General features: G+C 55.1%; 3 protein-coding genes across 5 annotated transcripts; 1 reads left to right on the forward strand and 2 right to left on the reverse strand.

Moving 5' to 3' along the window:
* The first annotated feature begins 7 nt into the window (after window positions 1-7).
* Window positions 8-13331, forward strand: RUVBL2 (RuvB like AAA ATPase 2). 2 transcript variants are annotated; one of them, XM_049901228.1, is made up of 15 exons: window positions 8-336; window positions 2639-2693; window positions 4609-4664; window positions 4962-5103; window positions 7385-7514; window positions 7652-7718; window positions 8830-8936; window positions 9024-9117; window positions 9486-9609; window positions 10008-10102; window positions 10187-10305; window positions 11955-12074; window positions 12429-12558; window positions 12983-13097; window positions 13208-13331. In XM_049901228.1, exons 1-15 carry the CDS (start codon window positions 325-327, stop codon window positions 13231-13233), a joined length of 1392 nt encoding a protein of 463 aa, XP_049757185.1. In that variant the 5' UTR covers window positions 8-324; the 3' UTR covers window positions 13234-13331. The 2 variants fall into 2 exon arrangements, with proteins under 2 accessions (XP_049757185.1, XP_049757186.1); XM_049901229.1 differs by lacking the exons at window positions 8-336; window positions 2639-2693 and having other exon boundaries at window positions 4608-4680.
* Window positions 13332-13388: 57 nt separating this feature from the next.
* Window positions 13389-14353, reverse strand: LHB (luteinizing hormone subunit beta). Its single transcript, XM_049902402.1, is given in 4 exon segments — window positions 13389-13498; window positions 13500-13715; window positions 13939-14117; window positions 14308-14353. Coding segments are annotated over 4 exon segments (540 nt in total). The 3' UTR covers window positions 13389-13399.
* On the reverse strand, window positions 14045-20313 carry LOC126085638 (uncharacterized). 2 transcript variants are annotated; one of them, XM_049901231.1, is made up of 6 exons: window positions 20248-20313; window positions 18642-18977; window positions 18205-18405; window positions 17943-18104; window positions 16114-16241; window positions 15418-15590 (listed from the first exon to the last, which is right to left on the reverse strand). In XM_049901231.1, exons 2-6 carry the CDS (start codon window positions 18919-18921, stop codon window positions 15477-15479), a joined length of 885 nt encoding a protein of 294 aa, XP_049757188.1. In that variant the 5' UTR covers window positions 18922-18977; window positions 20248-20313; the 3' UTR covers window positions 15418-15476. The 2 variants fall into 2 exon arrangements, with proteins under 2 accessions (XP_049757187.1, XP_049757188.1); XM_049901230.1 differs by lacking the exon at window positions 20248-20313 and having other exon boundaries at window positions 14045-15590; window positions 18642-18873.
* Between the last annotated feature and the right edge of the window lie 835 nt (window positions 20314-21148).

Raw genomic sequence — 21148 nt, forward strand, 5'->3', positions numbered from 1 at the left:
GAGGAAAGGGATCGTGGAGGACGTGAGGTCGCTCCAAGAAGTGTTAAGAATTTTGCAATCGGCCTCAGCAACGAGGGTTGGGTAAAAGGAGGAGGAGCCAGGAGGCGTTGAGAACAGACCCAGAAGTTCCGGACACCCATCCTCCACTCAGCCTCGGCGGGTGGGAGGGGCCGAAAAGTGACGCCACGCCCCCTTCAAGGACCGTTTGCATATTTAGGAGGAACTACCGAGACCTTTGGAGGACCTGAAAGCCTAGAGGGACCAGAACCCATCGCTCTTAGGGTGTTTCCGTTTCCGCTAGGACGTTGGCGGTTAGTGAGCATCATGGCAACCGTGGTAAGTGTTGGCGCGTGGGGAGCGAGTTCGCAACCCTGAGTCTGAGTGAGGCGAGGGCTCCGGGCCTGGACTACTGGATCTGAGGGAGGAGGGGGTTGGGGGTCCAGGCTGCTGAATCTGAGGAAGCAGAAGCCGGGGGCCTGGAGTCCTGAGTCTGAAGGAGGAGGGGGCTCGGGGCCCAGACTTCTGGGTCTGAGGAAGGATGAGGCTCGGGGCTCGGACTCCTGGGTCTGAGGGAGGGGGGGGTCCAGACTCCTGGGTCTGAGGTAAGGGAAGAGAAGGCGGGGGGCCTGGACTCCTGGTCTGAGTGAGGAGGGTTCCTGGGGTTCCAGACTCCTGGGTCTGAGGAGCAGGAGCCGGGGTCCTAGACTCCTGGGCCTGAGGGAGGAGGGGCTGGGGCCCTGGATACCTGGATCTGAGGGAGGGAGGGCCTGAGGGCCTGGACTCCTGGGTCTGAGGGAAGAGAAAAAAAGGGGCTGGGATCCCGGAATCTTGGGTTGAAGTGGACATTAACAGCCTCAGTGGTCAGATCTGACCCATCATTGCTGTGGGAACTCCAACTCCCAGAATCCTCTAGGGAGGAACAAAGACCAGTTCTGCAGTCCTTTGCCCCAAAGTCTGATGAGGATTGTAGTGTCTTGGGCTTCCAGTCCATCTGGATTTTTGAATGGTGCAAATGGCCCTGAGTTCCAAGGGAGTTGCATAGGCTGGGGTCCTTTCCTGTGTGCTTGAGAGTGTGGAGTCTTTTAGTGAACCTTGAGCCAATAGAAGCAGTGCTGGGAACCATAAGGGTGTCTGTCAGTGGGGAAGAGGAAAGGACTGGGGCTCAGAGGCTGCAGATCTTGTAATGGAAATGTTTCGGCCATTTCCATATGTCCAGTACCTCATACAGTGCTATAATCTCTTGACTGTTTGAATGAATTAGTGCAAACTCCATGAAGGAGAGATTAGGTGCACTGGAGCTGGTATCGAGTATCTGCTTGAGAAATGTTTGAGCGAAGAAGGGATGTGGCTTGAGGTTGAGGGTTGGGCTGAGCTTCCACATGCTTCATCTCCATGGTGACCTAAGTCAAGATAGGGGAAGGGTGGGAGTCTAGAGTTGCTGGTGGCTGGGGGGCAGAACTTGGGTCTGCTGCTGTTATCATGACAAGGGGATGAAAAGGAAAGTGGAAGAGGAAAGGACAAAGGCTGGAAACTCCTGACACCCAGTTCCCCTGGATGCAGAGGAAGTATTGGAATTTTGGGGAGGGGGTACCTAGCCCATTCATACCCTGCCTGAGGCAAAGGAGAGACAAGCCAGATGCCATAGCATCCACTCTGACTCATGGTGACCCCATGTGTGTCACAGTAGAACTGTGTTCTGTAGGATTTTCAATGGCTGATTTTTCAATGCCTGAATTTTAAAATGACCTTGATTTCCATGGGACCAGTGGGCATCAAAGGAGCCATGGTAGTGCAGCATTTAAGCTGCTCTGAGGAAGAAATGACTTGGTGATCTCCCATGAAGATTAAGCATAGAGACCCCTACAGGGTAGTTCTACTCTGTCGCATGGGGTCGCTATGAGTCAAATTTGACTTGATGGCACCCAGCAGCAACAACAATGGGCATCAGGGTGTAGAAGGGGTTTAAGGTGAAAGGAAAAGACCTGGTGGGAGGTGATCTGTGGGAAGAGGTGTGTTTATACTGGCAGAGCTAAGGTTGGGCTTCTTGGATCCTTATATCTTTTTTGGAGTACCTGGGTGGTGCAGTAAGATCGCTATGAGTCAGAATTGACGCGACTACAACAGGTTTGGTTTTGGTTTGGGGTGGTGCAGACGGTTAACACACTCAGCTGCTAACTGAAAGGTTGGAAGTTCAGGTCTACCTGCAGGCTCCTCGGAAGAAATGCCTGGTGATCTACTTCCAAAAATCAGTCTGGGAAGTCAGCAGGGACCAGACTGTACAGCCTGATACCTGCTCTGTATTGGTTTCTTCCTTCAGGAGTTCCCAGTTGCGTGGGGAGGGAAGGGACTGTGTTCACTGATTCACCAGTAATTCCTCAGCACTTAGTATGTGGGGACAGAGTGGTGAGTGAGAGAGACACAGTCCTTGTCTCCCTGGTGACTCCTGTTGTGAGGGGCTGATCGCCCAGCACTAGCGGGACACAGCGGGGAGGGTGAGAGTGCCCGGTGGCTGAGCAGCCAGCATGCCCCGGAGGGGATGGAGCAGAAAGGACTTTCTCATGGGAGTGGGGGAGGGAAGGGGGGGTTCGTGCAAGCTGGGACCACAGGGCTCTTCTGACACATCTTCCTGCACCCCTAGACAGCCACGACCAAGGTCCCAGAGATTCGCGATGTGACAAGGATAGAGCGCATTGGTGAGTGAGCCCACGTGGACCCTGCTGGCCCCAGGTGTCCCTGAAAGAGCAAATCTTCCAGGACCCCTGAGAGGTGGCGGCCTGTGCACCATTTCCCTCATCTAATGGGGGAGGATCCTGAGCTTTGGAGTGGAGTCGGTCGGTGCGTGGAGGACCGTACTGGGTCCCTGTCTCAGGCCTCACCGCTGCTGGCTTGGCTACCCTGCTGGGTTCCTGGATGTACCAGCAGCCCACACGGAAATGATAAAAGCTGACGTGTACTGAGTGCTTACTGCAGTCATTCCCCAGCTGAATGTCTCATATGCCAGCACATGTGGGGCGTGAACTCTGTGAGGGTGGGGACAGGGTTCGGCCCCTTCCCAGCTGTGTCGCCAGCACAGGACCCCAGCAGAGCAGATGCTCAATAACCACTAAACTCACAAAAGCGCATCCTGGCGAAGCCTTTCAGTAATACCACAAGGTGCAGACTATTATCCCCATTTTCAGGGGAGGTGACTGAGGCTCAGAGCAGTCATGTCACTGGCCCACACTCACATGGCAAGTGAGTCAGGGATCCAGGAGCAATAAGTAGGGCCTCGTGGGGCCAGCAGAGGGCAGCCTTCAGAATGTGACCGGGCCTTCACTCATTCATTCTTTCATCCTCACTCATGCATCTGGCAAATTCATTCATTGTGCATCTCCAAAAGAGGCGATCGAGGGCTCGCGGCTCAGTACATGGGTTCTGGAAGCACAACACTGGGTTTTCTAAGCCCAGCTCTGCCACTTCCAAGCCATGCAGCTGGGGGCCAGCTGCTCTCTGTGCCTCAATTTCCTTCTCCACAAATGGGAGCTAAGAGTTCATCTTGTCGGTGATTGTAAGATTTCATAAGGTAACCTCTGTGAAGCCCTTAATGTGCATGTCCCGCACTGTCTCAACGGTTTAAGGACAGGCACCACTGGGAGCTGAGGGCACAGGGAGAACTCACCGTGCCCAGTACAGTCCTCGGCACTCACAGTCTAGTTCAGGGTTGGCAGACTTTCTTAAATGGCTGAATAGTAAATCTTCTCTCTGTTGCATCTACTCTGCCATGTTGTTGTTGGTTTCCATTGCATAAATTTCAGCTCATAGCAACCGCATGTGACAGGGTAGAACTGCCCCATAGGGTTTTCTTGGCTGTAATCTTTATGGGAGCAGATCGCCAGGTCTTTCTCCCACAGAGCCACTGGGTGGATTCAACCTTTTGGTTGCTAACCAAGTGCTTAACTGTTGGTGCCACCAGGGTTCTTTTGTAGTAGTGCAAAAGTTGCCATAGACAATACGTAAGTGACTGTGTGCAGCTGTGTTCCAAAAAAAAAGCTGTGTTCACAAAAACAGGTGGCTGGCCAAGGGGCCGTAGTTTGCCAAGCCCTGCTCTAACACAAAGTATTGAAATCCAGTCTTCCCCATCTCACTGGCTTTGTGGTCTTGGGCAAGAGACCTAACTTCTCTGAGTCCCCTCTGTCCCCTCATCTGTATTATAGGGTTATAGGATTCAGCAAGGGCCTGGGCCTGTTGTTATGGAACCCTGGAAGCACTCTCAGGGTGAAAATGGCTCACAGGGTTAGAGCATTAGAACTTGTGAGTGCCTTGTGGTCCATAAACAAAGCAGTTGTGATAGCTAGCCCTTGCAGTTAATTACTGATGTGAACATGTGGTTCACCAGGTCTAAGTAACTTTCATCCAGCTAGGATGTTATCCTACAAGCAGCTCCAATTTATCGAGCATTTACCACGTTCAGCCTTCCTGCCAGCAACCCTGTGAGGTGGAGGTTTGCTCTCCCCACACCCCCAGTTTGACCAAGGCGAAAACTAGAGTTCAGAGGGGAAGCCACTTACCTGAGGATACATACTTGCCGGAGCTGGCCATAACCTTGTCTCCTCATTTTCCCTCACACAGGTGCTCACTCCCACATTCGGGGGCTGGGGCTGGACGATGCCTTGGAGCCACGGCAGGTAGATCGAGGAATGGGTACGAAGGCATCTCCATGGAGGCCTCGGGCAGAGGGTCCCCAGAGACTGGGTGTGTGGGGATGTGTGATATTCTTCCAGACCTTTGGTCACATTTTTATAAAACTCGTCTAGAAGTGGAGTTACATTGATGTTAAAAAATTGGGATAGAGGAGGTGAGAAAGTATGCCTGTCTGCTCTCTGTGGCCCTTTTGTGGTTTTTCCCAGAAATCGCTGCCAACGGTGTGGCTTTCAGTTCTTACTACAGTCAGACGTCACCTCATTTCCTCTGTCACCCCACAGGCCTCCCAGGGCATGGTAGGGCAGCTGGCAGCCCGGCGGGCAGCTGGTGTGGTCCTGGAGATGATCCGTGAAGGGAAGATTGCCGGGCGGGCAGTCCTCATTGCCGGCCAGCCAGGCACCGGGAAGACGGCCATCGCCATGGGTAAGATGCTACGTGGGGTGGGGGCTTCCCTTTTCTCTGCCAAATATTCCCTCCTGTGTACGTCAGGGTCAGGTTACCTACCTTTTATAGAAAACCCAAGATAGCACTAGCTTAAACACTTAAGAGTTCATTCTCACATAGAAGAATCTGGATTAGGGAGTTTAGGACATATTGATCAGCTCCATGAGGTCTTATACCTTCATGCCTCTACGTCCTCTGCACTTGCTTCCACATCAAGATCACCTTATGTTCCAAGAGAGCTGCCACAGTTCCAGCCTTCCCAGCTATACTCCAGGCAGCAGGAAGAAGAAGAAGGTTGTAATGAGGGCGTACCTCCTAGAGGTAGCTCACTTTAAGCAGTTGTCCTGAGCATCATATTTTTGCTTATATTTCATGGACCAGAACACAATCATATGGTCACACTCTGCTGCAAAGGAGGCTGGGACATTACAAACCTTTTTTTTTTTTAATTTGAACTGTAGCTGCCTTAATTAAACGGGTTCTGACACTAAGAATGAAGGGGAAGATGGGCATTGAGTGACAATCAACAGACTGTTGCAGTCTGTTGAGATCTTTTTACTCACAACTGTCCCTCATCCTTGTTAAACTTCTATTCATCCTTCAAAATCCTACCCAGGCATCTCCTCCTTGTTGTAGCTTTTCTTGAGCCTCCTTTCTTACCACATTGAGTCAAAGTCCTCACTTCCACTTCTGTGCTCAGACCTCGGGGCCAGGCAGTGAGAAAGCAACAAGCAGGTCTTCAGTTAAGGTAAAGTAGTGTTCATTCTGGTGCCCTGGTATGTGAGGCCCTGGGACGGACACTGGGGACACATAGATGAGTAATACCGAGGCCCTGACTTCAGGGAGCTTCTGGCCTGCAAGAAGTGGCTGTGACACAATGTGCTGTAATGGAGGTAGCAGGGGATTGAGGCAGCTACTGACCCTAGTTGTGGGGAGGAGGGGTAACGTAGTGGCAATAGTCAGGGGAGGCTTCCCAAGTAAGACTTTGAGGATGTTTGGGAATCTCCCGACAGACAGTAGCAACCAGGGTATCCAGACACTGGATTAGGCACATGCAGCGACTTCTTCACGCATCCTTCAGCCATTCCTCATCTCATAAATCTTGGTGAAGCCGCCCTCAAGCCAGGCTCTGTGCTAGAGATGCCCCAAGTCTGGTGAAAGTCCCCACATGGTGTGGTGCGACACTCACACTGTGTTCATTCAGCAGATACTTGCTGACCTCTGTGGCAAGGAAGCCCAGGGGAGAGTCCAATCCCTCCAGAGTCCCCTCACCATCTGAGAAAGGGGATCTGGGAGAGCTCCTGCCTCACTCTGGTCAGAGGGTTCAGAAAGAACCTGTTTGTGAGGACTTGCCACTGAGCTAGGCAGAGCCTCAAGAAGGGCAGTTGGGGAGAGGAGGTCAGTGCTTGGAGTGGTTGTAGGAAACAGCCCACTGTCCACTAGTTGGCCCCCACCCAACCAGCAGAACAGACCTGTCTGTCCCTGCACTGCTTCCAGGCCTTGGGGCGGGTCGTGGTTGAGCACTGGTGCCTGACGGCCTGCCCTGTAATTGCTCCCCTTTGGAATGCTGTCCTGTGTTAGGCACATGGTATTCACTTGTTCTTTTTTTTTTTTTTTAATTTTTGTTGCTGAGAATATACACAGCTGAACATACACCAATTCAGCAATTTCTTCATGTACAGTTCAGTGACATTGATTACACACTTCAAGTTGTACAACCATTCTCACCCTCCTTTTTTTTCCAAGTTGTCCCTTCCCCATCAACATAAACTCACTGCCCCCTAAGGTTCCTATCTAACCTTTTGAGTTGCTGCTTTCAATTTGATTCTGTATAGATAGTTTTTCAAAGAGCACAGTGCTCAAGGCAGACATTCTTTACTAGTTAATTTGTTCTGTTATTGTCACCATTTTATACGGGGGAAACCGAGGCTGAGGGAGCAGATGAGACTTGCCTAAGATCACACAGCCCTAAGCAGTAGAGCTGGGACTTGAACTTCGGAGTCTGGCTCCAGAGCCATTGCTCTTAATTGCTCCCTCTGCCCCTTGACCTCTGCCCCTGCACATCACCCTCAACTGCTGAGGCTAAGCAACTCTTAGAAATTGGGAGACAAGCTTAGTGAGGCTTTAAGGTTATGGGGTTTACCCTCGGGCCAGGTGGCTTCTAGCCCAGGCCTGTTGATGCAGCCCCTCTACTTGCTTGGGAAGGTGCGGGGGACCTGGTGCTGGAACCACCCCGCCTACCCAGACCCCTCATCCCCAGGCATGGCCCAGGCTCTGGGCCCTGACACCCCTTTCACGGCCATTGCGGGCAGCGAGATCTTCTCCTTGGAGATGAGCAAGACCGAGGCCCTGACACAGGCCTTCCGGCGGTCCATCGGCGTCCGCATCAAGTGAGCTGGGACCTGGGGTGGGGGCAGCGCCACCTCCCTGCCCCGGCTGGCCTGTTCTTTGCCTGAAGGCTCATGGGAGTTACAACCCCCCAGGGGCCCGGCGATGGGCTCCCTCCCCTGATGTGTTGTCTGGCTAGGGAGGAGACCGAGATCATTGAAGGGGAGGTGGTGGAGATCCAGATCGACCGGCCCGCCACAGGGACGGTGAGTCGGCTCCCCAGCCCGGCCACCTCCGGCCCAGGGTGGGCGGGAGGGGGTGTCGGTCAGTGCTGAGGTCAGAATCCCGGGGAGTATTAGGGCTGCAGGTAGGAGCCACCTGCGTGCCAGCAATAAGGGATCAGAGGAGTTGACACTAGGAGCAGTTAAAACCGAGGCCACAGAATGACAAGAAAATAGGCCTGGAAGTTCTCTACAGCAATTCCTAACAGGCTTTTTTTTAACTGTTCTGTGGGATTTATGCACATCAGTACTGAAAGGCATTTCTGTCCAGTTTACTTGATGAATGTGAGTGTTTTTCTTTGTTTTTTTTTTAGCTGGGAATTTAATTATTAATCTTTTTAGTATAAAATCAAACTCATAGGTACAGAAAAATGCATAAGACAAGTGTGTGGTCTGATGAATTATTATAAGGCAGATGCCCTACTGCCCTTGGATGGTGCAAACAGTTAATATGCTCAGCTGCTCGCTGAAAGGCTGTTGGTTCAAGTCCACCCAGATGCACTTCAGAAGTAAGGCCTGGCGACCTGCTTCTGAAAAGCAGCTGTTGAAAGCCCTGCGAAGCACAATTCTGGACTGACACGCACAAAGACTGCCATGAGTCAGAATCAGTTTGACAGCAGCTGGATTTTTTTTTTTTTTTTTTAATGCCCTTATAACTACCAAAAGGAGCCCTGGTGGCACAGTGGTTAAGCACTTGGCGGCTACCGAAGTGTTGGCAGTTCGAACCCACTAGCCCCTCCGCGGGAGAAAGAAATGGCAGTCTGCTTCCGTAAAAATTTACAGCCTCGGCAGTAACCCTGTCCTATAGGGTTGCTGCCAGTAGGAATCGGCTCAACGGCAGTGGGTTTGAAACTGACAAACAACCTGCTGTACATATTAAAAGTGTAGGATTTGATAACTTTCGATGTACATACACACCCTAGAAGCCATTACCACAATCATGATAATGAACATATCTATCACCCCCAAAAGTGTCCTCGGCACTGTGTATTTTGAAGCTGGGTAAACAGGCCTGGACAGGGCGGGAGGTGTTCAGCAGCATCGGGGGAGGTGTGGGCCTTCTCTGAGTCCCTTCCCTGGCTCTCACCCTTCCCAGGGCTCCAAGGTGGGCAAGCTGACCCTCAAGACCACGGAAATGGAGACCATCTATGACCTGGGCACTAAGATGATTGAGTCACTGACGAAGGACAAGGTCCAGGCTGGGTGAGTGGTGGCTGCTGCGCTGAGTGGCAATCGTGGCGGTGCAGCTGGGCCCTTCCTCTCCTCACCCCCACCTGCCCTCCCCCATAGGGATGTGATCACCATCGACAAGGCCACAGGCAAGATCTCGAAGCTGGGCCGCTCCTTCACACGTGCTCGAGACTATGATGCCATGGGTTCCCAGGTGCGCCATGAGCTCTAGGGTGGGACCCCATGACCCTGGATCACCGAGACATCCCCACCCCTTCCATCACCCTGGGCCCCTAGTGCTTGGATCCTCATATCACCAGACCTCATGTCCCTGGTACTCTGGAGTCTTCCCTGTAGCCCCTAGGACAGCTGGGAGCCCCTTAGCCTGGCACTTTGACTCTGCATCATCACTCTGCAGACCCCATATCCTTCAGCAGTTTTGACAACCCTGGTCTTGACCACCTTCGCTCTCCTGCTTCCCTCTGGACTTCCAGCGCCATTCCAGGGAGCCCCAACCTCCCCCAGACAGAGCCCCTTAGGGTCCCCCTTGATGCCCTTATGGCCCCTGTCTCTGTCCCACAGACTAAGTTTGTGCAGTGCCCAGACGGGGAGCTTCAGAAACGCAAGGAGGTGGTGCACACCGTGTCCCTGCATGAGATTGACGTCATCAACTCCCGCACCCAGGGCTTCCTGGCACTCTTTTCTGGTGAGGCCCACCCCACTCTGCACTGGGCTGGCGGCTGCTCTCAGATGCTCCCTGTCCCATGCTCCCCCCTGCTACTTGCTTTCTAATAGGACCCACACATGACCTCTCTTCCTCAATCCCCGATACTCCGTTTGTATGCTTGGCTCTTCCTCCCCTCTCGGTGGCTAGCTGCCTGCACCCCTGTCAGGTAGTCCAATGGGGCTGTGTCCTTGCCGTCTTTCCCTCCTGCCTTTCTCTCTCTCTCTTCCTCCTTTGTAGGGGCGCTTTAGACCCTGTGACCCTCCTGTCACTTTGCGCCTCCAGTCCCTGTCATCTTTTGGGCCCCAGCATCCACCTTCTCTGTTTTTGTCCACCTCTGGGTACTTCTGACTCCCCTGAGGTTCCCCTGCCTCCCTCAGGTGACACAGGGGAGATCAAATCAGAAGTCCGTGAGCAGATCAATGCCAAGGTGGCTGAGTGGCGTGAGGAGGGCAAGGCAGAGATCATCCCTGGGGTGAGTGGCCAGGGCCAGCTACCACGGTCAGCACTGCATTGGGGGTCCGGGTGGCGAGTTTGACACACGCTTCAATGGCTCCAGGTGCTGTTCATTGACGAGGTCCACATGCTGGACATTGAGAGCTTCTCCTTCCTCAACCGGGCGCTGGAGAGTGACATGGCACCTGTTCTCATCATGGCCACCAACCGCGGCATCACCCGGTGAGCCAGCTGCAGGCGCCTTCAAGGGCCCCAGGGGAAGTGGGGGGCCCTGGGCAGTGGGTGCGGCCACAGGTCACAGTAGTAGCAGGAAGCAGGATGATTATTGAGTGACATGTTGGGAGGGGACGGGTTTAACTGCTGTAACAAAGATAGTCATCGCCGTAGTGGCTCAGATGAGGTGCTCTTTTCCCCCAAACAACCCCACGGTAGGCGGGTGGTCTTGGGTGGGCAGGTGGCTCTGCTCCACAGGAAGCCCAAAGGCCACATTCCTTCTGTCTTGTTGCTCCCGTGTTGCTCCTATATCCCATAAGGCTGCAGCTCCCAAACTGTGCCGAGCCACCCTGTGGTGCTGCTATACTCTCAAGAGTGCTGCGGGGCTTTGACATTTGTGAGGGAAGCACAGTGTGATGTCTATTGGACGTTAGTCAACTGTAAACCAGTTGTTTAGACCTAACAACTTAATAAACAGAATTTTTAGTATTTCTCTTGGCCTAAGGGTACCGTGGAACGATTTCTGAGACCTGAAAGTACTGCGCTGTGATAAAGTTTAGGAACTTCTGGCCTAGGGTGTTACTCCCTGTGTCCGCCTTTTGGCTCACGGGTTGGGAGAAGGAAGTAGAGGGCAAGTAGCCTTCTGCCAGGCTATGGCCCAGAGGTCACACCTGGCACTCCTGACTTCAGGGGTTGGGGCTGAGCTGAGGAAAGCTATCTCCAGCGCTGCAGCCGTGTGCCCAGCTGAAAGTGGGCAGTGGGGGCGGCTCTCACTAGAAGGAAGAAGGGGAATAGCTCCTGGGGGCAGTGGGTGGGTTTGCCAGGCTCTGTGCTCGGCACTTTCCTGGATTAACTCCTTGGACCCTCAGAGGAAGCTTAGGTGGTGGGTATTGTCTGAGCCACACTTTATAAATCAGGAGTTCTGGTGACACAGAGATAAAGCGCTTGGCTGCTAACTGAAAGGTCAGATGTTCCAACCCGCAGCCCCGTGGGAGAAAGATGTGGCAGTCTGCTCCCTTAAAGATTTACAGCCTTGGAAACCCAGTTGGGGAGTTCTGTCCTGTTCTGTAGAGTCGCTATAGGTCAGAAACTACTTGATGGCAAAGGACTTTATTTTACAGATCAGTAGACAGCGAAGCAGAGAGGGGCCCGGGGCTGGCCCAAGGTCACATGTCTAGAAGGTGGCAGGGCAGGCATTTGATCACTGAATGTCCAGGGTTTGAGAGAGACAGGGCAGGGCTGGGAGCATGTCTGTGAATGGCTACAGGTAAGGGCGTGGGAATTGCCGTGGGACATCTCCTGGGAGGAGGCAGCAGACATTTCCTGGGTGCCCACTCTGCCAGGCCCTGGTTCAGCAGGGGACAAGCTCAGCAGAGTCTCTTCCTGTGGAGCTTGTGTCAGACAGGGGTGGACCTTGATGTGGTAATCCCAGACATGGGTATCTAGGTAAAGCCAGCCCAGGTCTGTGCAAGGTCCCTCAGGATTGACGCAGGCAGGTGATATGAGCTGGGTGCTGAAGGTTAAGTGGTGTTTGGCCCAGTGAGTGGGTGGCCAGTGGGGGGTGGGGGTGAATGAGGAGTGTTGGAATGGAGGAATGGGTGAGTGAGGGCCCTGCCAGGTGCCGGGAGGCCCCCTGATGGTGCTCTGCTCCTCTCCAGCATCCGGGGCACCAGCTACCAGAGCCCACACGGCATCCCCATCGACCTGCTGGACCGGTTGCTCATCATCTCTACCTCTCCCTACAGCGAGAAGGACACAAAGCAGATCCTTCGCATCCGGTGTGGTCCCGGGGCTCAGCCAGCTGGGGAAACTGAAGTCTGGGGAGGAGGGGGGACTGGCCCCAGGTTGCTGGGTCTTCTGGGGAGAAGACCTCTGACCCAGAGTGGAGGCTGCCATGGGGCGGGCTGGGGGATGCCCAGGCTTTAGGCTCAGTCCAGCCTGGACCTCTGTGGCCCTTCTAGCCTCAGCAACCTGTGATTCTGAGGACAGAGACTGCACCTCCCCCGGGAGGTCCCTCAGCAAGCGGAGGAAGAGCCAGTGGCCCAGACAAGCCTGGGGGTTGCCGTGGCCACCCCTTGGCTGCGGTCAGGGGCTGGCCCTGGTTGAGCCCCCATACCCCTGCCCACGCACAGGTGTGAGGAGGAAGATGTGGAGATGAGTGAGGACGCCTACACAGTGTTGACCCGCATTGGGCTAGAGACCTCACTGCGCTATGCCATCCAGCTTATCACAGCTGCCAGCCTGGTGTGCCGGAAACGCAAGGTCAGCTGGCGGAGTGAGCTGGCAGGTTGAGGTGGCCAGCCCTCTCTGAGCAGCCCTGAGTCAGGGTTGGGTGGGGCATTGGGTTTAACCCTAGACTCTTTGTTGTTCAAGACAGGAAATTTTTGTCCTCATGTTTATCTCTTAATTCCAGGCCTGGCACATAGTAGGTGCTCAGTAAATATCTGTTGGACGCAAATAGATACTGTTAGGTCCATTTTATAGATGAAGGAACTGATGACTGGAGAGGTTGGGTCTAGAACTAGGTGGTAGTGGAGCAGGATTTTAACCTGGGTGGTTTGGCCCAGAGGCCTGCCCTCATCCACCACCCTCTGCTGCCTGGAGGACTGGGGGGCAGGAGCTGGGTTCTGTGAGTGGTGAGCATTGCAGGAGGGGGGCACCCACTGAGGCCTTGCCCTCCCCCCAGGGCACAGAGGTGCAGGTGGATGACATCAAGCGGGTCTACTCGCTCTTTCTGGATGAGTCACGGTCCACGCAGTATATGAAGGAGTACCAGGATGCCTTCCTCTTCAATGAGCTCAGTGAGTTCCCCGTCCCCCCACGGGGAGAGGAAGGAGGGAGCCTGGTCCCAGGCCTTGCTGGTTGGGCTGCTCTGACCACAGACACACCCCCTTCTCCCTTCTCCCCACAGAAGGTGAGACCATGGACACCTCCTGAGCTGACGTCCCTCTCCCCAACCCTGTTTTCTACCCAAGTTCTACACTGTGACTTTGTATAAAATGGTTCTGAAACTGGACCTTTCATGCATGTGTGTGTGTGTGTGTGTGTGTGTTAGCACCTGAGCCACAGAAAGACACCTACAGAGCACGGGTTTGAGAAGCCTTTATTGGGAAGGGAGAGAAGGAGTGGCTGCTGGCTCTGGGAGTGGACAGGCATTGGGGGCTGGGAAGGGGTCCTTAGAAGAGGAGGAGGCCTGGGAAATGGGGACTGTCACAGGCCACAGGCTGGGCCCTGGGGCCCCCGCAGTCAGAGCTGCTGAGGCGACAAGGCCCACACCAGCAGCTGAGGGCCACAGGGAAGGAGACCATGGGGTCCACGCCAGGTGGGCAGCCGGGCAGCCGGACGGAGGCAAAGCGCAGCTCACGGTATGTGCACACAGGCTGGGGCACAGGTGGCAGGGCAGCTGGCAGCACCCGCACCTGGAAGCCATAGGTGGGGGCAGGGGTGCACAGGGTGTCTTTCTGGGGCCAGGTTCTCACCTGATCTCTGCTGCCCTCCAGAGATCCCAGGTAAAGGTGTAGGGACCCTCTGCAACCTCCTTCCCTCACACCAGCCCTGACCCCACCTCCTGGGGTCCACCCATGCTGCCCCCCCCACCCCCCCCCCCCCCCCGGTCTCCAGTGCTTGCTCCTGCTGGCTCACCATGCTTGGGCAGTAGCCGGCACAGATGCTGGTGGTGAAGGTGATACAGACAGGGCAGGCCTCTTTCTCCGCAGCCAGGGTGGCGTTGATGGGCCGACACAGTGGCCGAAGTGGCCCCCTGGATGCCCACACCCCCCCCAGCAGCAGCCACAGCAGCAGGCCCTGGGGCAAGGCAGCATCTCAGGGGCTGAGACCCTGCCCTGAGCCCTCACCTTCCACCCTAGAGTCACTCATTCAGGGCCCACCCCTCCCCTTTGACCTGCCATCCCTGACATCCACCTTCAGGGTCCAACCCACAGCCCGACCCCCATGCCAGGGCACCCCAGTTAACCCCTATTTCAGATGCCTACCATCAGGCCCTGCCCAAACCCTTCCCTTCTAGGCAGACGCTGTCCACTTCTAGAAAGAGACCCATTTTTCCTCAGGGCATCAGGTCACAGCTCTCTGTCCCTCTGTCCCACGTGTGCCCCACGCTCTTACCTGTAGTGTCTCCATCTTCAGTGCCTCCCCTGCCTCCCCTACCTGGCCTTATACCTGTGGACTGCGGGGGCGACAAGGCCACTGGGCCGCGGGGGCATGGTGAAGTAACCTGGACACTAATCCCCCCGGGGGCGAGAGGTGGACAAGGTCAGGGAGCACCCAACCCCCACTGAGTGAGATACCTGCGGTGATGTGGACCTGACACTCTGGCTTTGGGTGCCAGAGAAGTCGTGGGGGGTACAGGAAGTAGGGCAGAGGAAGCCCTTAGCAGGACCTGGTTCCCATGAAGCCCGGCCTCAGCCCATCTCTGGAGCCAGCCCCTCCGACCCAGAAACGGTGATCAGCTGAGACTTCAATTGTGCTCCAGACATCCCCAACAAGGGATTTAGCCGGAGCCCAAATACCGCACGCCCACGTGGACATTGTTTAGGCTATTTAACTCCGCCTTTGATTAACAAGGAAGCCCTAGTGGCATAGTGGTTAAGGGTTTTGACTACTAACCAAGAGGGCAGTTAGAATCCACCAAGCGCTCCTTGGAAACCCTGTGGGGCAGTTCTACTCTGCTCTACAAGGTCACTAAGAGTCGGAAAAACTCAACAGTAGTGGGTTTGGGGGGATTTTTGATTAACAGAAGCCCAGCCCCTCCACTACAGGGGGCGTGCCTGGCCCCCCCCCCCACCGCTAAAAGAGCCAACGGGCGTGTCCCAGGCTCAGCCTCGCCTTCGCATAGCAGACGGGGATCCCGCTTCGGCCCCCTCCACGTTCGGGGGGCGAGTCCCGGGCTGAGCCGGCCGGTTGCTCAGATCAGCGCGGGCTTGCAGCTGCCATAGCGCGAGTTCTCAGTGCCGTAGGCTTGCGGCACGCTGTAGATGGCCGGTACTGGCTTCCAGTGGGGACCGCCCCAGGGCGCCTCCAGCGGGCAGAAGCGGTCGAGCCCGCGGAGAGGGTGCAGCGGGGGGCTAAACGACTCTTGGGCCAGAGACAGCGCCCCGCGGTGGGGCACGGCCGGCGGCACCGGGCGCGCGCGGGGCACGCGGACCCGCGGCAGCTGGGGTGGCCTAGAGGACCGCGGACAGGGCGGCCGCAGTGGGCCGTGGCCCCAGGCCTGGGGCGTCTCCTCGAAGCTCCAGTAGGTCAGCGAGTCTTTGCAGGGGTATCCGGACAACTCCTTCCTGGTGGTGGGGTGGGGGGAAGGGTGAGACAGGGAGGGCACGGTTGGATCCTCGGGCCCTGAGGAGCCTTCAGACCCGAACTCCTGAGTTTCGAGGACAGGACACAATTTTTTGGAGTCCAGATTTGGTCTGGGACCCCTTAGGAAGGATGGGGCCGAGGACTCCTAACCGAGATTCCTGGGTCCTGGAGGTACTGGGGGTTCTTGCATCCGTGGGAAGTAGCTAGGAGCCAAGACACTGAGGGAGGCCCCACCCTCGATCCTCAGAGTCCGCCCCCAGATCTCCATCCCCTCTGGGTGTCTGTCCCTACTGCAGGTTCCTGAGGGTTGACACTAGGGTACCTGGGCGCAGAAAGAGGTAGGGGCTGAGGTCTGAACTTCTGATTCCTACGTGTGCAGGAGCTAGCTGAAGGCTGAGAGAGACTACGAGGTCAGAGAAGGAGAACCGACCCCAGGGACGTTCCACTGGCCTGTGTGTGGGCTATATGTGCTGGGGGGCGCTGGGGGCGAGGAGTCGGGCTCACTTCGGGTAGGCTCGGAAGTCCCGGGCCGTGGTGGTCAGGTACAGCTGACGGCGGTCCAGGATGCCCTGGTCGGATACGGTGAAAGGCTGGCCGGCCAGCTCGGAGTTCCTCGCCCAGGGGACAAGAGCCTGCGGATTAGATCGGGAGAGGAGGAATGAGCAAGAGAGGTTTCATACTCTGGTTACGAACCTTGAGTTTCGTCCCCAGGCTCAGAATCTGTCCTGCCCATTCTCGTGCCAGGGTACTTTAGTTTCGCTCCCCAAATCAGAACCCTTGCTAGTCTCTACCCCCAAATCCAGACACTTCCTGCTCCACCAAGGAACTCCAAGCCAAGCCCCCAGCCGCAAAAAAAACCTGCCGGCTGTGCTCCCAGACTCAAATCTTCCTGTTCCCGCCAACTGGAACTCAGCTGCTTCATGGCTCTTCCCATTCAAGAAAGCCTAGCTCCGCCTCTTGTCTAAAGAACTCCCCTGGCCAGTGTCAGAATATTCTAGTCCCGCCTCCAGGTGCACAGCGCCACCTAGCCTGGCCACGGACAGACCGCCACCTACCTCTGCCCCAGGGCTTCCAACCCATACAGTCCGGTTCGAACCCCTGCTATACTGAATTAGAATCTACTTTTTAACAGGATCCCCAGGTGATTCTTAAGTATGATAAATTTTGAGAACCACTGCCCTACTAGTAGTTCTCAGAATTGGTACCTAACCAGCAGCATTTAGCATAGCTTGGGAACTTGTAAGAAGTGCAAATTCTCAGCAGAGGTTCAAACCAAAACAAACCGGTTCGAAGTCCTGCTCCTCCTTCTGCCTCCAGAACCCTCCTAGCCCGGCCCAAGGTTCTACTAGTTACCCTATGGCCTCAGAGCCTGGATTCAAGGTCTCCTGTTCCCTCCTCTGGTGGCATAGTGGTTAAGTGCTAGGGCTGCAAACCAAAAGGTCGGCTGTTCGAATCCACCAGGCGCTCCTTGGAAACTCTATGGGGCAGTTCTACTCTGTCCGATAGGGTCACTATGAGTCGGAATCGACTCGATGGCACTGGGTTTTGACAGGTTTGGAAACCCTGGTGGTGAAGTGGTTAAGTGCTACGGCTGCTAACCAAAAGGTCTGCAATCTGAATCCACCAGACGCTCCTTGGAAACTCTATGGGGCAGTTCTACTCTGTCCTATAGGGTCGCTATCAGTCGGAATCGACTGGACATCACTGGGTTTGGTTTTTTGGTTCCCTCCTCTGGAGCCCTAGTAGTTTAGAGCTCATCGGCTACCCAAAAGGTCTGCAGTTGGAATCCACCAGCCGCTCCTTGGAAACTCTGTGGGACAGTTGTTGTCTGTCGTATAAGGTCGCTATGAGTCGGAATGACTCGGCAACAGGTTTGGTTCTCTCCTCAAGGAGCCCTGGTGGCACAATAGTTAAGCACTCTGGCTGCTAAGGGAAAGGTGGAGAGGTGAGTTGAATCCACCAGCTGCTCCTCAGGAGAAAAAACCTGACGATCTGCTCCTATAAAGATTTCAGCCTACGAAACCCTATGGTTTCTCTACGAAACCCTATGGCAGTTCTCTGTCATACAGGGTCGCTATGAGTCAGAATCACTAGACAGGAACGTGTAGGGGTTCCCTCCTCCCTCTGACCCTGCCCATAAAAACCCAAGCCCCTCCCCCAGCCTCTATCACCAACCCCCAATGCTTAAGCCACGCCCCTAGCCTAAAAATTCCCTCTGGCCCAGCTCCCGGGACCCCCTAGCCAAGCGCCTAGCCTCAGGAGCCCTCGGACCCCGCCTCAGGAGCTCCAAGCTCCGTCCTCTCCAGCGGCCAGCGCCGTCCCTGCTCTGCGACCTGCGAAGGGCCTCTGCGGTGGTGGTCCGCAAGCTCCAGGGGTTGGGACCCGATGTCGAAGGTGGTGCGCGGGTCCAGCCCAGGCCAGCCGGTGTACTGCGCCCTCGTTTCGCTGCAGTGGTGCTTCGTGATCAGAGGGAGGCGCCAGGCTCGCTGTTTGAGCTGTGGGAAGGCGACCCGGGAACCCAACGTGAGGGCGTAGGGGACAAAAGTGCCGTTCCTTGCCTTGTCCCCGCCCCGCCTGGACACCCCACAATCTTACCTTTTCCCCTAAATCCTTGATCCCCGCAGTTCGCGTAGGGTCCGCTGGCTCTGGGGCCTTGGGCTGCGCGCAGGGACCGCCGTGGGTCTTGGGCACGTAAGCCGAGCCCGAGGTGGTCTCCCACCTGCTGACGACCTCGTCGAAAGCCCAGATGTGCGGACCTTGCTTTGCGCTGGGGGGTAGGGGCTCCGCGACCGTGGACTGGGAAGAGGCGCAGGACGTCAGCGAAAAAGACCTAGGAGTCTAGGCCTCCAACCTAGTCCTCTGCCAGTCGAGCCCCCACCCTTTCCTCTCTTAACTGCATCCAATTTCCCTCCTCCTTTTTCAGACAGGAACCCAAGACCCACTCCCCATTCCTCAGCACCCAGCCTCTCCTCCTTCAGACACAAGCTTTTGGGCCCCCACCCCATCTGGCCCAGGAGCCAGAGTCCTCTCACCTGCACAGTGGGCGGGGGAAAGGACGCAGATGGGATAACGTGGTGGCCGACGCCACTGCTGGTGAGATGCCATTCGGGCCAGGATCCAGGCACCTCGGTCCAAGAGATGGGAGGCCACAGGGGGCCATAGCGCAGAGCCAGAGTCCGACCCGCCATGGCTCCGCCCCCACTCGGAGTCCCAGTAGGAGCAGGCTTGTTGTTGTTGTTGCCCCAGGTGACAGAACCCACCTACCCCACATCCAGCCAATAAAGAGCTTTCGGGCATGAGGATGTATATCATGAGAAAGAGATCCAGGGACGGAAGAGGCAGAGACCTAGAGAAAGTCTGGAGGAGACCTAGAGAAAGAAGGGCAGAGATCCAGGGGTGAGGATGGGGGGGACAGAAGTCCATGGAGAGAGTTTCAGAGATCCCAGAGAGAGGGGGCCAGAGACCGAGGCGGGGGATAGAGACCCAGAGAGAGAGGAACAGAAACTTAGCTAGAGGAATGGTGGGGAGGGTGGGGAGGTGGACAGAGACCCACAGAGATGGAGGGACAGAAACCCTGAGAGACAGGGTCTACAGAGAGAGGGGAACAGGGTCTCAAAGAGGGGGCAACGGAGGACAGAAACCTGGGGGTAGGGTCAGAGATCCAGAAAGGGGAGGTAAGGAACCCAAAAGAGGGGGAGGGAGTCTACCCAGAGCATAAAGGAGTCCATGAGGAGCACCCACTTTCCTCCGGATTTAGACCCCAATCACAAAGTCCCAGCCCTTCAAGTTGCTTCCTCCCTCTTCCAGGCTGGCTACCCACTCTGGGGGTAACGATTTCCAGACTTCCCAGAGCCTCTACTGCCTCGCCCTCTGTCCCTCCCAGTCTGTGAGGCCCGCCCTGTCTGCCTTTGATTTGGTTGAAAACTTCCACCTGGGTATGGGGGTGGGTGACAAGGGAGAGACCCACAGCGGAATACTTGGGGAAAAAAGAGAGAGAACGACACAGAGAGCTTTGATGAGTGAGAATGAAATACACAAAGGAATGGGTAGAGACACTGAGGGAGAAACAGACAGGAACAGAGAGAGAGCTACTGAACCAGGGACAAGACACGCAGGAAGTGAGACAGAGTGGGAACCAGAGATCTAGAAGGCAGAGAAGTAGAAACAGAGGAAATCAGACCCCTCCCAACCTTCCCCCTAGCCCTTCCCAGGGATCCAGTCTGTGTTGGTGGGGGAAAGGGAATGTCTACGTCCCTAGCTCAAGGTGGCCCTAAAAGAATGTGTGTGTGTTTGCACGCGCACATGTGTGAAGGTCCCTGGGTGGTGCTGATGGTTTGTGCTGGACTACTAATCTAAAGGTTGGCAGTTCAGACCCACCCAGGTCACGGAAGAAAGGCCTGGTGATGTTCTTCCCTAAAGATTACAGCCAAAAAAAACCCCCATGAAACAGCTCTACTCTGTAGCACGTGGGGTTGCTATGGGTTGGAATTAACTATACAGTGAGGTTTTTTTTTTGTTGTTTTTTGTTTTGGTTTGGGGTGTGTGTGTGTGTTGGCAAGAGGGGTGGGACTATGGAGTGGTTATACATGAAAGGGTATCCTGGGGGTGTGGGGGTCTGCCCCTGGCTTCCCTCCTCACCTCCTTTTAAAGGCCTTTTGGTCAAGGGCTCTGCTTCTTTGGCCCCATGATCTCATCCTACCAGCCCACTCTCAGGCAGGGAAAACTGAGGCTGCCTTCTACAGCCTGGCCCAGGGTTCCACTGTTCTACCATTCAGCCTTCTGGGGGCCTTTCTGTGGATTTTCTCGACACTACTGTAGGGTTGCTATGAGTCAGAATCGACTCGAAGGCAATGGGTTTGGTTTTTTTTTGGTACTCAAGGCCCGTCAGTTTCCCAATGACACCTGATCCTAACCCAGGGCAGGCCATCTGGTCAAAACCCAATGTCTTACTCAAGCCAGATGATTTTAAGGTCTATTTCTTTCCCAATGTGGGTAAAGTCTGAGGTGGGGATGGGAGAGATAGAAACCTGACCCCAACTCCCTGCACAGGGCTGAACTTTCCAGCATCCTCACCTCCTATCATCCAACCTTACTTGTACTCCCCGTGTGATGGGGGGCTCACTACTTTTCAAGACAGTTTCAAAGTTCTAAACCAACACTTCGCCTTCTGACCAAGCAAGATTTCTCATTTGAGACCTGGTTCCCAGATACTCAAAGGCCTTTCCATGAGGTCATGTTCTTAAGGTCTTCTGGCTGATTTTAAGCTCTCTCACCCACTTATTGACATATCACCCTTCTTATCCCTCTCTCCAGGGTGGGCCAGGCAGTATCCTCTGAAAATGAAGGGTCAGCAATTTAGAAGCTGAGGGCCTCCAATGGTCCAATCCAAGAGAGTTAGCTGAGGTGTTATGTATTAGGGCTGATATACACTAAGTAAATATTGGCTATCATCATCATCATCATTATCCTCCAGCAGAACTATTCATCTTTCAATACCCCACTTGGTTTTATCACCTGTCCTACACAGATTGAGCTCTTA

This window comes from Elephas maximus, chromosome 11 (assembly GCF_024166365.1).
Source record: "Elephas maximus indicus isolate mEleMax1 chromosome 11, mEleMax1 primary haplotype, whole genome shotgun sequence".
Taxonomy (NCBI): Eukaryota; Metazoa; Chordata; class Mammalia; order Proboscidea; family Elephantidae; genus Elephas; species Elephas maximus.

What these genes read in the sequence shown, in the direction of transcription:
- RUVBL2 (XM_049901228.1), top strand. An exon ending in CTTCCTGGCACTCTTTTCTG is followed by an intron (nt 9,610 to 10,007) that starts GTGAGGCCCACC and finishes TGCCTCCCTCAG; the next exon opens with GTGACACAGGGGAGATCAAA. An exon ending in AAGCAGATCCTTCGCATCCG is followed by an intron (nt 12,075 to 12,428) that starts GTGTGGTCCCGG and finishes GCCCACGCACAG; the next exon opens with GTGTGAGGAGGAAGATGTGG.
- LOC126085638 (XM_049901230.1), bottom strand. Translation starts at nt 18,797, where the DNA reads ATGGCGGGTCGGACTCTGGCTCTGCGCTATGGCCCCCTGTGGCCTCCC. An exon ending in TTCCCCCGCCCACTGTGCAG is followed by an intron (nt 18,406 to 18,641) that starts GTGAGAGGACTC and finishes GCCTCTTCCCAG; the next exon opens with TCCACGGTCGCGGAGCCCCT. An exon ending in GACTTCCGAGCCTACCCGAA is followed by an intron (nt 15,591 to 16,113) that starts GTGAGCCCGACT and finishes CCCCACCACCAG; the next exon opens with GAAGGAGTTGTCCGGATACC.